Here is a 14,826-nt window from a genome sequence, read left to right on the forward strand (position 1 = left end):
TCATTAGCATTCAAGTTGGTAGATGTATTAGAAAAATCATACCCCAAAATATAACATAAAATGTGAAAAAGAAAGTTATAACTTGTTTTTGAGACTATTTTTCTTTTGCATTGATGATAAATAGCCTGGAATTTTAGGATTTGCCTATGCTCTGTGAATGACATAACTGTGACTTACATGTTAACAACAAAAGATGCCATTAAGAAAAGGAGGGTGGGAATGTCAGCAGTTTCTTCAATAAACTTTGGCAATGCATAAGACAAGCAAGTTTCCCAGACATGGGGTGGTGGAGGGGCTATGAGGTCTGTCTGCTGTCTGACATTATTCCAGCTGTGAGTCCAATGTAGGAGGACTGGCCTTAGTTCCTGCCCCTGGGCCTGCCTGAAACTCTCCTGCATTAAGTTAGCAAGCAGAGAGCCAGGATTTATGATCCCTTATGAGTTCACTCACTTGCTATAAAAATATCTAATATCATGAGGGCAAAATAGAAGCCATGGGAGTCCAAGCAAATCATCGTTTAGTCAGGTGGCTGCAGAATTGAAATGACTTCATTATACCAAGGAACAAGGTAAATCTCCAGACTCCAACTAGGGATGAAAGGGAGAAATGTTCCTCAGATAGGAACCAGTTGCTCCCAGTAGGCAGAGGAGAAGGAATCTAATAGGATAAAACATAGTTGCTCTAAAGAAACCAGTCCTTATGGATCATTTGCATTATCTGGCTACATCCTTTTAACTTTAGAATCCATGTGCAGCTCAATAGGTGTGAGTCCCTTGATGCTCATCTGGAGGGTATGTGCAACTCATCTTCCATGTCTATGCCCAGAACCTCTAGCTGGGATCTGAGAGTGTAGATTTGGACTCTGATGAGCAATACAACTGGATATTGGTTAGAAAAGCAGTGTGTTGGTTTTTATCAGTAATCTTCAAAATGATTCCCTCTGCTTCAGCACTGGAAAGTCTGGAACTTATCCCTACCCTCACCTAATGAGGTTTAAACTCAAGGCTTCATTTACCCTTGCTTGGCTTGCTGGCTCAGCAGACACTCTGCCCTTGAGTTTCCAGCCTGCTTTGCTTTTTGTTTGTTTGGTTTTGTTGTTGTTGTTAGTTAACTAGATACGGAATCTTGTGGACTTTTCAGCCCATGAGATTGTGTCAGCCTCCTGAATAGCTGGGATTAAAGGCATGAACTAAACTAACTGTACCCTACTCTGGGAATTTATCTCAAGAGAAAGAAAAGTTTACATTCCACATTGAATAAACCTATCATATATACTAGTATATAAATAAACTAATGACTCCTTTTCCATCTTGATTATAGACCTGAAATGAAAGAATAGTTCTTTTCTTTTTGGGAATGTAGTCTTGTTCGAAATGTCATGAAGTTTTACATGAAGCTGATCACAGTTCTAGTAAACACTAAATGTGCTATTCTCAATCATTAGATAACTTAAAAGAACTATTAGATCTTCATTTTGCAGGTTGAAGAATATGGGTTTAGTGATGGCTCGTACCTTGCTGAGGTTCATACTACTAGTTAAGGGGGAAGGTTTATTTGTGTCTACAAAATCCATGGTACTCACAGTACATACACAAAGTGACTGGCTGAGCATCTGACATCTGTCACCCATCACATTAAAGGTCAGAGTCCATAAGATGACACGTCTACATCCCATTCACTCATTGATTCATCCATTAAGCAATCAATTGCTATATGCCTAGTCTGCGCCATTTCACATTTGAAGGGGCCTCATCTATCACCCCAATATTAAAACCTTGGTATAATCAAGACCTGGAAGAGTATATACTGAAATATAAATCAGGATGGTGGGTCCAAGAAAAAGTGGAAGAGTTATTTGGTGTTTTAAAACTATATTTAAAGCTAGGTGCCAGTGGCTCATAACCTATAATCCTAGCTACTCAGGAGGCTGAGATCTGAGGATTGCAGTTCAAAACCAGTCCAGGCAGGAAAGTCCATGAGACTCTTATCTCCAATAAGCTACTAGAAAATCAGAAGTGGCATTGTGGCTTAAGTGGTAGAACTCTAGCCTTGAGTTGAAATGCTCAGGGACAGTGCCCAGGTCCAGAGTTCAAGTTCAAGCCCTACAACAACAACAAAAAAACAAAACAACAAAAGCACTATATTTAAATATTAGTTTTTAAATGCTGCTATTTTTTGGTCTGGGAATGAAGCTCAGTGGTAGAGTGCTTGCCTAGCATGCATGAAGCCCTAGGTTCCATTCCTCAGTACCACATAAACAGAAAAAGCCAGAAGTGGTACTATGGATCAGGTGGTAGCGTGCTAGCCTTGAGCAAAAGAAGCTCAGGGACAGTGCCCAGGCCCTGAGTTCAAGCCCCAGGACTGAAAAAATAAAAAAAATGCTATTTCTCTCCTTTTATGCAGTATGAAAATTTCCCAGAAAAGTTGCCAACAAAGCTAATGAAACAAGGAGGTTTTTTTTTTTTTTTCTTAAGGTATAGTGAAGATTTGGTCCTTTATTTATTTATCATTTATTTTACATAACTTTTTTTTTTAATGTGCTGGGGTTCTGAACTCAGAATCTCATACTCTTGCTTTTTCTTCTTTTGCTCAGAGTTGGCCCTCTATCACTTGAACCACACCTTTACTTCCTGGATTCGTATTTATGTGAAGATAAGTGGTATCTTCTAATCTCCTTAGACATACCTGTTAATAAAATGGATTTTAATAAATAGAAAATGTATCAACTTTAATATACAATCCCATTTCCTAGAAGAGTTAGGGCTACAAAGACAGGGCAACCAGAAACAATATCCATGACTCTGGTGGGTTTCTTAAAGCTGCTGCTGTTTAGATAGGCCTTGAAGGCACCTCCCAGATGCTGCTGAGAGCTACTGGGTTCCATCAACATGAGCATCACATTCTGCTTCAATGGCCAATAAAATGGATTTTTATCTCCATCTTCTGTGTGTGTGTGTGTGTGTGTGTGTGTGTGTGTGTGTGTGTGTGTGTGTGTGTGCCAGTACTATAGCTTGAACTCAGCGAAGGCTTCTTCTTGCTTGAGTGTTCTGCTCAAGGCTGGTAGTCACTTTTGAAATACAGCTCCATTTCTGACTTTTTGCTGGTTAATTGGAAATAAGATTTGTCTGCCTAGCCTGGCTTCCAACTGAGATCCTCTGATCTCAGCCACTTGAGTAGCTTGACTTATAAGCTTAATCCACTGGTACCTGACTAAAATGGATTTATGTTTTCTTTGTGCTGTACCTTATGCTTGAAATCAGAGTCTGGGTGCTGTCCCTGAGTTTTCTGGCTCAAAGCTATCATTTTACATTTGAGATACAGCTCCACTTCTGGCTGTTTTAGTTGTATACTGGAAATAAAAGTCTCAGGTGTCCTGCCTAGGCTGGCTTTGAACCATGATCCTCAGATCTCAGCCTCTTGAATAGTAAGAATTGCAGGCATGAGTCACTGACATCTGGCTTCTAAAATGCAGTTTTAAGGATCAATTTTAAGGATCCAAGTAATGACCTTGTTGCCAAAATTTTTAAAAAATCAAAAATTATTTTAAATATTTTGGAAATAATTATCAGTAATTGATGTGCAATTTTGAGTTAAATGTTCATGTTTAATTGCAATAAATATTCATATCTTTAATAATGATTCTTCAAAATATTTTGTTAGGTAAAATTGCTAGGTAATAATATGGAACTGATGTTTAAAAAGTAGAAAACATGATTTTAACCTATTTCTTCAGAATATGAGAAAGATATTTTAATAGGTATCCTATTAATCCTAAATTGAATGTGTAATGAAACTATAATTCATTTACTATGAAGATAAATTTGCACTGTATAAATATGAGCATTGTGGTCCCCAAGCCAGTTATTATTTTGAAAGCATAACTTACCTTTAGTAAGTTCTCCATGCACATGAATTGTAAACTCCTGAAATGAGATACTTTTCCAACAATGGGGTCTACTTTTCTTTTTCTTTTTTAAATTGTATTGTCAAGATGATGTACAGAGGGGCTACAGTTACATAAGTAAGGCAGGGAGTGCATTTCTTGTCTAACTTGTTACCCTCACTCTCATTATCCTCCCTCTTTCCCACCTTCTCCCAATCCTCCACTCAGTTTGTACAATTCATTTCCAACATATTGTCTTGTGAATATCACTCTTGCATAGCTTCCCACTTTGTCCTTTGTCTCACCATTTTGTGTTTCACCTTCCCTGCCCTAGTTGAGATAAATGTATATACAATACCCAGTCTTGCTAGGGTTTGAACTCTGGGTCTTCAGCTGGCATGGCTCATACTCGATCACTTGAGCCATGTAAACAGCCCTTTGTTTTACTGATAGTTTTGTTTTGTTTTAGCATGTGTCTCTTAGACTTTTCTGCCCATGATGGCTTGGAACTTTGATCCTTTGACTATTAGTGCCCTGTGTAGCTAGAATCACAGGCATATGCCAATAGCATACCCAGGGTTGCTTTTTATTTTATTTTATTTATTTATTTATTTTTTTGTCGGTCATGGGGCTTGAACTCTGGTCCTGAGCGCTGTCCCTCAGCTCTTCAGCTCAAGGCGAGCATTCTACCACTTGAGCTACAGCGCCACTTCCGGTTTTCTGGTGGTTTATTGGAGATAGGAGTCTCACGGTCTCTCCTGCCCGGGCTGGCTTTGAACCGCGATCCTCAGATCTCAGCCTCCTGAGTAGCTAGGATTACAGGCGTGAGCCACCAGAGCCCGGCTTGCTTTTTATTTTTTTAAGGAGAAAAAGAGGCCCTGCTATTTGAAAAGAAAATAAGAATTTAGTTGTACACTAACAATTCTTGTCCTAAATCGGATTTTACTGAGAAACTGATTTCCTGCTGCACTGGAAATGATAACAGAGATTCTGCAGTTCGGAGAAAAAAAAACTCAGCCCAATCCAAGGGGCATAGAATCAGTCCTGATGCTGAAATGTCTGTAGACTCCTGGAGAATGAATGCTCAGAATAACTGGTTCACTGAGAAAAATCTATTTCTAGACATTTCTTCCCATCCACATTTCCACATTTTGCTTTTATTTTTTTCAAACAGCGCACATGCATGGACATTCACAAGTACACACACACACACACACACACACACACACACATGCATGGACATTCACAAGTACACACACACACACACACACACACACACATACACACACACACACATCACTGAGAGAGAACTAAATGACTTATCAGGAACACTGCTGGTGCTGGCGTAGGGGTGGTGAATGCAGGCACAAACATGATGTGTTGTTTTTGGACTGGGAGGTGTTGGCTAAATGTGTTAGCCTGTTCCAAGTGTGGTCCCAGAACTAGTATTAGCATTACTTAAAGACTTACTTTTTTTTTTTTTTTTTTTTTTTTTTTTTAAAAAAAAAGCTCTCTGGGGTCAGGCTAGCAATCTGAAAAGCTATTGTCCTTCAAAATGGGCCCCCCATGGTTCCTCTCTCCATGGTTCCCTCCCACAACCAGGGGACTGAATTGTGTAACAAATAGATTGCAGCAAATCTGACCATGTATGACACCATAAAAACAACAGGTCTTCTCTCTTGCTCTCTTGAATCTCTTGGCCTTTTGGAAGTCAGCTGCAGTGTTGGGAGGACATCGCTGTAGGCAGGTAAAGTAAGGGACAGCCACCTGTTAGGGCCATGCTTGGGACACATCTTGGAAGCCTTGTCTAGCCAGATCACAGCTTTACCAGAGACTAAGCTGGAATCATCCAGCCAAAGGACGCACAGATATCTGACCCGCAGAGACTTAATACTTTGTTCAGTGTCTAAGCTTTGCTTTACAGCAAAGGGTTACTAATACATGAACCCTATGGATAATTGTGATGTGTGGTAAATTCTGAGGATCACAGAGGTACACATTCAGCAAATCCAGATACGCTTCAGTATCTGAGAGACTTAGTTCTAGAGTCTTTTGCAGATACCCAAATCCAAGTAGTTCAAGTCACTCATAAAATGGCATAGGATTGGCATATAATTTTGCACATACTAATATATGCTTTATACCATCTCTAGGTGACTTATAATACCCAATGCAATTTAAACAGTATGTAATGCTATATTGTTTAGGGAATATTGAGAAAAATAAGTCTGTAAATATACATATGCAGTAGTTAAAATTAGTTTTTTGTATATTTTCTGTCAGTGGTTAGTTCAATCTGTGGGTGAAAACCCATGGATATATATGGAGGGACAATTGTGACATCTAATTATATTATAATACAATTATAATAATATCATATAATTAGGCTATACTAATAATTTAACAATGGGTGAAATGAACATTCCCCAGCCCTTAAGGTACCATATTCCTTTCCATCTTTACATTGATGACAGTTTGCAATTATATCTTTCTGGGCATGAGAATTTATGGAATGTGTACCTCTCTTGCTACTGATGGGCAAGATCTTTCCTTGCCTGGTTTCTTGACTACCATTTCCCCTAAGCACAGCCCTGCCCATGGTACACAGGAGGTGCTGTTAATATCATTTGATGCATGACCCTTCCCTTCCTTGTTCACTGCCTTTTTCCTAGGTGATGAATGCAGGCCCCTGTCATGAACTCTGAATGGCACTAGCACCACTGTACACAAGGACTGGGAGCATCTTTCTGAGAACTAATTAAGTTCTCAGAAATAGTTAAGATCCCATTGGATCTGCCTCCATACAAACCCTAAATGGTACCTCTGTTCAAAGTAATCAACATTTTATGGTCTACTTTGTGCATGCAGATTCCTAAGTACCTGCAAGAAAATATAAAGGGAAGGTTCAAAAATGCAAGGAGTCACATCTGAGACTATTATTTTTATGTATGATGAGTGTATCAGTGAAGAAAGAGATTCCCACAGTTTTACCACTGAAGCCCTACACAGCAAGGCGTAGCATGAGACCAGGAGGGAAGCAGGTAAGGACCATCCCGTTGACAAGTCCTGGGCAGCAACAATTTGCTGTGCTAACCAACATAACAGTTCCTTGAGTTCTTTTCTATGGTAGAGGTAAAGAGCACTAGAGATGCTCTTAAGTATAAATGGGCACATAGAGAATGCCTTTTAATAACAGGAAAAAATGTTTCATCATATTTTCAAAGTTCTTAACCAGGCCCCAGTGGCTCACAACTGTAATCCTTGCTACCCAGAAGGCTAAGATTTGAGGATCTCAGTTTAAAGGCAGCCTGGAGAGGAAAGCCTGTGAAACTCTCATCTACAGTTGACCACCAAAAAGCCAGAAGTGGATCTGTGGCTTAAGTGGTAAAGAAGAGCTTTGAGCAAAAAGGACAACATCCAGTCCTGAGTTCAAGCCTTAGAATTGGCACACATACAAAAATGTTCTGATAGCTGGTAGATTAAAATATGGGTGATATTAGTTTACCACTATCTAAGAATTGTAGATAGGAGAGAATGATGAAAGAGGTAATATCAGTTAAGATATGTAGTACTTATAAACTGACATGTTGAATAGTAACCCATTCGTACAACTGCATAAAGATACTACTACTACTACTACTACTACTACTACTGCTGCTGCTGCTGCTGCTAGTACTACTACTACTATGACCACAAATCTAGCTAGGTTCTGGTGGCTCAAACCTGTAATCATAACTACTTAGAAGGCTGAGATCTAAGGATCACTGTTTTAAGTCTATCCAGGAAGACAAGTCCAAGAAACTCTTATTCCTGATTAACCAGAAAAAAATTCCATAAGTGGAGGCATACCTCAAGTGGTAGAGCACTAGCCTTGAGCTCAAAATCTCAGGCACAGCATGAGGCTAAGGGAATTCAAGCCCCAGTGACACACACATACACACACACACACACACACACACACACACACACACACACACACACACACACACACACACACTAGTCAATAAAGGATAAAAGAAACCAACAATCTACCTATTTTTGGCTCAGAGCAGAGAAGGGATATAAATACTACAACAGCAGTGGGGTCCTCAGAGGGTGCTAAATTGGCCACTCTTGCTGATGGGTCTCCCATTCTTAAATAAGCTGAAGCTCAAGGTCAGCAAGTAAATTTAATGTAGCAATCACATTTTCTTTTTCATTTTCCATTCTCACCCATAAAGCACCACCTGCCCAATGGGAACTTTATGATTTCTTATCTGTTCATCATTCTTGGTGGGGGGAAGTACAAGGGTAGTAAAGGCAGGAACTTGTGCAAGCTAAGCAAGTGCTCTACCATTGAACTACATGTGTAATCCTTGGTTTTTGGAGACAAGGTCACCTTATGTAGGTTAATGTGGGTTCATCAAGATCAAGATCCTCTTGTGTCCACTTCCTGAGTTTTGGGATTGAAGATGGGCATAATCATGCATGGCTTCATTCTTATATTGTTTAGCATGATTTATCAGTGGTGTTCTACTCAGAAATGGGGCTAGAAAATGCAGAAGCAGACCCCATCTTCTTATTTAATTCAGATGAACTGAAACTTAAACACTCACATGTGGCTAATAGTACACATATTAGATAAAACAATGCTAGAAAATAATAATGATTGCAAATTGGTCAGTAAGTTCACCCTTAGAAAAGTTTTATTATATTTTTCATTTTTCATCTGAGAATATCAAGGGTCAAAGGATTAAGCAATTTACCCAAGCTCAGAAAACTTGTAAGTGGCAGAGAAGAATTAAAACTCAAACTAAGGCAGTTCTAACCTACACTCTTGCAATGACATTAAACTATACTTCTCTACATACCATGAAAGCTATGAAGGCAATTGCCAGCCTTTCCAGCATCTCAAGAAAACCACTGAAAGAAAGCTAGCCATATGTGGTGTGATTAACTTAAATAAACTGCAAATATTTTTTGGCAACAAAAATCTAATTGGTTTTGAAACCACATGCCAATAATAATTATCTGACAGTCTCATCCTGTCAAACCATGCTTTAAAACATTTCCCTATTCAAATATTAGTAACATAAATTCATGATGACAATATAAAAAAGACTATCAAATGTGTCTCTATCCTGCTACTTTGTGTCATTTTATCAAGTCTACCCTCTGTTGATAAACCAGATAATACTTTCTTCCCTAAATCAACTTTCAGAAGTTAAATAATAGATTAAGAGTTTGGATTTTACAAGAGCAGTTTGGATGCTAAGGCACGGATTTAAGAGAAAGAGGAAAAGAACAGGGCATTAAAGCAAGCACTATATAGTCTCATTTTAAGGGTTTTATTGACCACCGGGTAAAATATTCCTCATAATTACAAAACTATAAACTCTTCCCAAGTCTGCAAGCCTCACTTTGGGATATCTATATGCCCTGCATGCAAAACCAGACTAGTGTGCTCTCCATAAATCTCTTCTCTCCATTCACAGAACCTGCTTTGCAGTCTAAGGAAGGTGGTAGTGAATTCATTGAAATTGGGGTGACTATAAGACCATTATCTTTGGTATTATTCTACCCTTTCATATTTTAGGAGGCATCTAAAGTATGACTCAGTTGTGTCCTACTAAGGTAAAATCAAAGAAATAATAAGCCAAAGCATAGAGAAACTGGGCACACCTACAAGCTTTGAGGATCAAAGTCTGGTTGAAAAAAAAGAATGCAAGTGTGATTATCTCACAACATAAAATACATTGTTGGATATTAGAGCTAGTCCATTAAAATTAATGAACTAGTGATTGAGTACTGCCAAGGCCATTATTACTAACAATCTTGCAACAGCACCTGCTCTCTGAGGGTCTCGCATTCAGTTCCTCAGCCTGGCACCCAGAAGCAATATGAGTGAGGGTAGCATGTGTAAGAAAGAGTTGTAAGTTCTCAAAACACCTCCCTTGCTTCTCATCAAGAGCTGAGGTCTATGTGTCCTCCTATCAGAATGGTGGTCCTGAGATTGCTCCAGGTCTGGACCTTAAGCAACTGATTGCTTGTATTTCTTATTCTTTGGAACATACTCCAGAGCATCCCCTAGCTGCCATGTAAAAAATTTACTTACCTTGGGACCACCATGAAACAGAAACCACATGCAGGCATTTATTTAACAGTTTCAACTAAGCCTGCCCTTAGCTATCCTATCCAAGGGGCTGGATATGCAAGGGCAGCCATCCTATAAAGAAGCTGAACACCAAGTAACCCCACTGATGCCAGGTGGGGCAGAAGAATTGTCCAGTCAGACAGGTCCTGAGCCTCAAAAGCATGAGAGGAAATACAACAGTTCTCATGTGACAGCTCAGAATTTTGGAGCAGTTTGTTATGTAGTAATAAATAACTGTACCAGAACATTTCCCTTTTCTTTAAGCAATCTCCAAAATTACTGGCTACTTATTCTGTCTATATTAGATAACTGTTTGTTCATTATATATAAAATGTCACCCAATCATTCTAATCTTTAATGGACACATACCAATGAAACCAGAAGATGGTGGGTTTGGCTGAATCTTCTCCTTTGTGTTCTCTTGGATTATATCCCACAGCTGCCATATAAATTTAGGGTGAAGAATGTAAAATGGCTGTGTTGGGTTTCTCTGACGATGCTGAATATATGGAGTGAACAGGTTGTAATCTGGCTTTTTGTACCACTGAAAAAGAAAAGGAACCGAATCAAGGACAGAGGACTAACTGAAAAACAGTTAGGGCAGCAAGCAGACAGGTGGATTTAGAGGCTGAGGAGGGAAGGAAGAGGAGGGAAGGAAGAGAAGTCTACAACTCATTGCTTCTACAGACAGTCCCTTGGAACAATGGGACATATACAAAGAGAGAGCAGCTTTCTAGTCCTAGCAGGACTAAAGCCTTCTCCTTTGGTAAAATGAGGAAGCTGGGCTAGACCCGGTCTGGATCAGTACATGTTTTCTGGGAAGGGTCAGATCGTAGACACCTGATGCTTTCTGGACCATGCTTTCTGGATCTTTTTGGTGACTACTTAACTCTATTACAGGATACAGATACAGGATACAGGATACAGGATACAGCCATAGGTAGCTGCTGAATGAACATGCTGTGTTCTAATAAAACTTTATTAAGACAACTGATGGCCATATGTAGAGTATGCTTCAGAATGCTCATCCTTGAGTTTGCTTAAGCAGTATATTTCAAAAGTAAGTTTCCCCTAAGTTTCTGTCACCTATTTCATCTGTAGTGACAGCACATCAATGCTTTCTGGTTTTGGGTGGAGGCTAAGAAAGAATGACTTGAGAACTCTTCCTGAACCATGACAGAGTACACCTAAGAATCAAAATGTGATCATGCTCATCAGAATATACAATTACATATATTATAGCACATTGTGTGCAAAAGTCATTCAGGTTGATTTAAAACAAAATTCTTCAAAAAATGACCCAGGTGTTATCATCATGTGAGATTTGAGCTCATAGGCCTCTAAGAACCCTTTGAGCAGAGTCCAAGGGTAATCATCAGGTATTTATTAAGATCCTGGATAGAATTCTACTTATAAGAAGGGTTTGTGGGGGCTGGGAAAGTGGTTAGTGGTAGAGTGCTTAATTAGAGTGCATGAAGCCCTGGATTTGATTCCTCAGTACCACATATACAGAAAAAGCTGGAAATGGCACTGTGGCTCAAGTGGTAAAGTGCTAGCTTTGAGCGAAAGCTCAAAGCCTCTCAGGCCCTGAAAACAAGTCTGAGGACTGGAAAAAAGGAAGTCTTGTGGCTTGAAAAACTTTGAGTAAACGCCAAGCATGCTGGTGGCTCATGCCTAATTATCCAAGCTACTCAGGAGGATGAGATCCAAAGGAATCCAAGACTGGGAAGGCAAGTCCTGGAAGAAAAGTCTGCAACATTCAATCTCCAAAATAGCCAGCAAAATTAGAAGCATGGCTCAAATGGTAGATTACCAGCAGAGCAAGCAAACCAAGCAAGTATGAGACCCAGAGTTTAAGTTCTGTATTGGAAAACCAACCAACCATCCAACCAAAACAAAACCCTCTGAGCATGATTGGGTCAGGGACTTCTTAATAAGCTAAGCCCCAAATCTGGTGGCAGTCTGAAAGAAGAAAAATGTGTGAAGAATGAGAAGGAACTGTTCCTCTTCTCAGCCTCTTCCCATGTCCTCACAAGGAACACCGGCCCCAGTATAAGGGGCCGTGACACTTGGAATGTAGCACCATCTCTGCCCACATTCATCCAGTAAGCTTGGATGTGTGTGTGTCCTGGGCTTGGATGAAGCCTACTGAAATGCCAGTCAATTCACAAACAGCAAGAAAAGTTCACAGAGCCATAAACTCAGGATATGGATTGGAAAGAGAGTTAAAATGTCCTAAGCTCTACCAATGTTTGATTTTCAGTAGAGAGTGCACAGGAGAACTTTGAAAGAGAATATAGTTCCAGGCTGTTTCCTTTCCATCTTGAAATGAGCTCTTTTAGATCAATTTTGAAAAGGACTCTGGGTGATTGAAATTTACACCTCTGGTCGGAAACTCATTAGTAGTCATTCTGGTGAATGTCTAGCCTCAGTCTCAAGATGGACAGAGAACCACGCACTTCTTTTGGAGGGAACCATTCCATTTAGACAGCTCTCTTTGCAAAATGACACCTTGGAGGATCCAAGATCTGCTCTCTACATTCATCATTAGAAGGTTGCATACTCTCTGGTTCTGGCAAAGCAAGTCAAGGATACTCATTGGTACAGTTGGAAAAATGCCTTGCTAGGCTAGCCATCATCCATTATTTCCCAATATCATTACAAACAAGCTTGTTGATTTTTCATGCAAGGTTCTGATCTATGTATAACTATAACTATCTATGTATATCTATAATTCTTATGAATTTTGTTATTTTTTTATGTCAGTACTAGTGTTTGAACTCAGGGACTAGTAGTGCTTACTAGGCAGGAGCTCTATTACTCATTTGCACCTCCAGCTCTGTTTTGTGCTGATTTTTTTTACATAGTGTCCCACTTTCTGTCCAGGCACATACATGTACCTCAGTTCACCTATTTTAAGCTTCCTGTTGTAGCTGCAATGACAGGCAACACACCACTGTACCCAGTTTTTTTTCACTAAGTTGGAATCTCAGAAATTTTATCACCCTATTTGGCCTCCAAGCATCATCCTCTTTATTTTAGCCTCTCAAGGAGCTAGGATTACAGTTAGGCATAAGCCACCAGCACTGGGCTCAACTTGTTTGTATTTTGATGATTAGTAACAAACTTGCTTCCGTTCTATTGAATGAAATTAACCAGATTCAGAAGCAGAAGCTAAAGAGATACACTCAGGAAAAGCCTGAGTAAGTAAGTGCCAAGTTGTGTATGCACAGATTTTCCTGTCAACGACTTCCAATTTATTTCTAATGGTCTTACAGCCTTTCTGAGGGAGGATGTCACCCCATCACAAGCAAACTATTTTGAGTTTAATCAGCCCAACCTTCACTGTAACTAGGATTTTTTGAGCATCTAGATGTGTTGCATGTTTTTCTTCATTTCTCCAGAGCCATAGCCTTTTAGCACCAAATGGATAATGCTGTGCATACCAGATATATAACTGGGTATCAAAAAGTTGTGGGGACGCAGCTTCATTCTGTCAAAGCTCAGTCCTTGATCTGCTACCATGTCTAATCAGCTAAAGTACTGTCTGACATTGGACTAGGGACAGCAGGGAAACACTTACCAGGTTAAGATTCGCAGAATAAGGAGCAGGGTCCCATGCCACCAAAATGACATCTTTATATAAAGAGCTGTCGATGAAATGATAGCTGGGATTGGTTAAAATCTGCAAGTACACAGAAAAAAATTTAAAGCCGGTGGCGTTTCATTCTCTGAATAGATTTTTAACAACAGGTGGAAATTACAATGTGGAAACAGAAAAAACAAAAAACTCAAGTTTTCTGTTTTCCTTTGGGAGAAGAAGGGATCAGGGTTGCACACCAGAGACCAAAGCATGATCAGGAAAATGAGGTGGGGTTTTGCAGGTGGCAATGTTTTTAAAACAAATATTGTCTTGAAAGAAATGATAAGCCGAGCATTGGTGGCTCACGCCTGTAATCTTAGCTACTTAAGAGGCTGAGATCTGAGGATTGCGGTGCAAAGCCAGTCTAGGCTGGAAAGTCCATGAAACTCTTATCTCCAAATAACCACCAGAAAACAGGAAGTGGCACTGTGGCTCAAGTGTTAGAGGGTTCATCTTGAGCTGAAGAGCTCAGGGACAGTGCCTAGATACAGAGTTCAAGCTCCACGGTTGACCAAAAAAAAAAAAAAAAAAAAAGGAAAGAAATGATAAGTGTTTAAGGGGATGTAAATGATAATCACCCTGATTGAACCCTGACACATGATTGTCATATATCAAAATAGAAAATATCCCTGACACATGATCGTCATATATAAAATAGAAAATATCAAAATATACTATCAAACTATATTCCATAAGTACATATGAATAGCGTCAGCTTTGAGTGAAAAAGCTAAGGGACTCTGTCGAGGCACTGAATTTAGGCCTCCAACACAGGCAACAATAAATGAATGAATAAAGAAAGAAGGAAAAGGAGAGAAGAGAAGAAGAGAGAAAGGAAGTAAGGCAAAGGAGGGAAAGAAAGAAAGAAGAAGGAAGTCAGGAAGAAAGAGAGGAAGGAAGGAAGGAAGAGAAAGGGGAGAGAGAAAGAAATGAAGAAAGGAAGGAAAGAAGAAAGAAAAGAAAAGAAAAGAAAACTAGCCATTACATTAATGTGTGATATTGTGTGATCTAGAATCCAGTCCCTGAAAAAATGTGACTCCCCAGCTAGTTCAGGCACCATCTCTACGACAGCCTTGTGATTTAGAAGCCTCATTGATGCACTGTGGAAGAGCCACCCCAGGCCAGTATAGGCCTTTTTTATGGTTTTATTTATGGTCCTGGAGATAT

General features: G+C 39.5%; 1 protein-coding gene across 5 annotated transcripts in view; it reads right to left on the minus strand.

Annotated features, from left to right (window-relative positions):
* Positions 1-14,826, minus strand: part of St6gal2 (ST6 beta-galactoside alpha-2,6-sialyltransferase 2) — an 82,913-nt gene that overhangs the window by 11,989 nt on the left and 56,098 nt on the right. For 4 of the 5 annotated variants that reach the window (XM_069988632.1, XM_069988633.1, XM_069988630.1 and 1 more), the window contains exons 4-5: positions 13,600-13,701; positions 10,386-10,560 (exon numbers count right to left, since the gene is read on the minus strand). In XM_069988632.1, the coding sequence (XP_069844733.1) occupies positions 10,386-10,560; positions 13,600-13,701 (277 nt within the window). Of the gene's footprint in view, positions 1-2,422; positions 2,686-10,385; positions 10,561-13,599; positions 13,702-14,826 lie in introns of those variants that run through there. The other variant, XM_069988634.1, reaches the window with a different exon arrangement.

The sequence above is a fragment of the Dipodomys merriami genome, unplaced genomic scaffold (genome assembly GCF_024711535.1).
Source record: "Dipodomys merriami isolate MVZ:Mamm:240054 unplaced genomic scaffold, mDipMer1.0.p SCAF_36, whole genome shotgun sequence".
NCBI lineage: Eukaryota > Metazoa > Chordata > Mammalia > Rodentia > Heteromyidae > Dipodomys > Dipodomys merriami.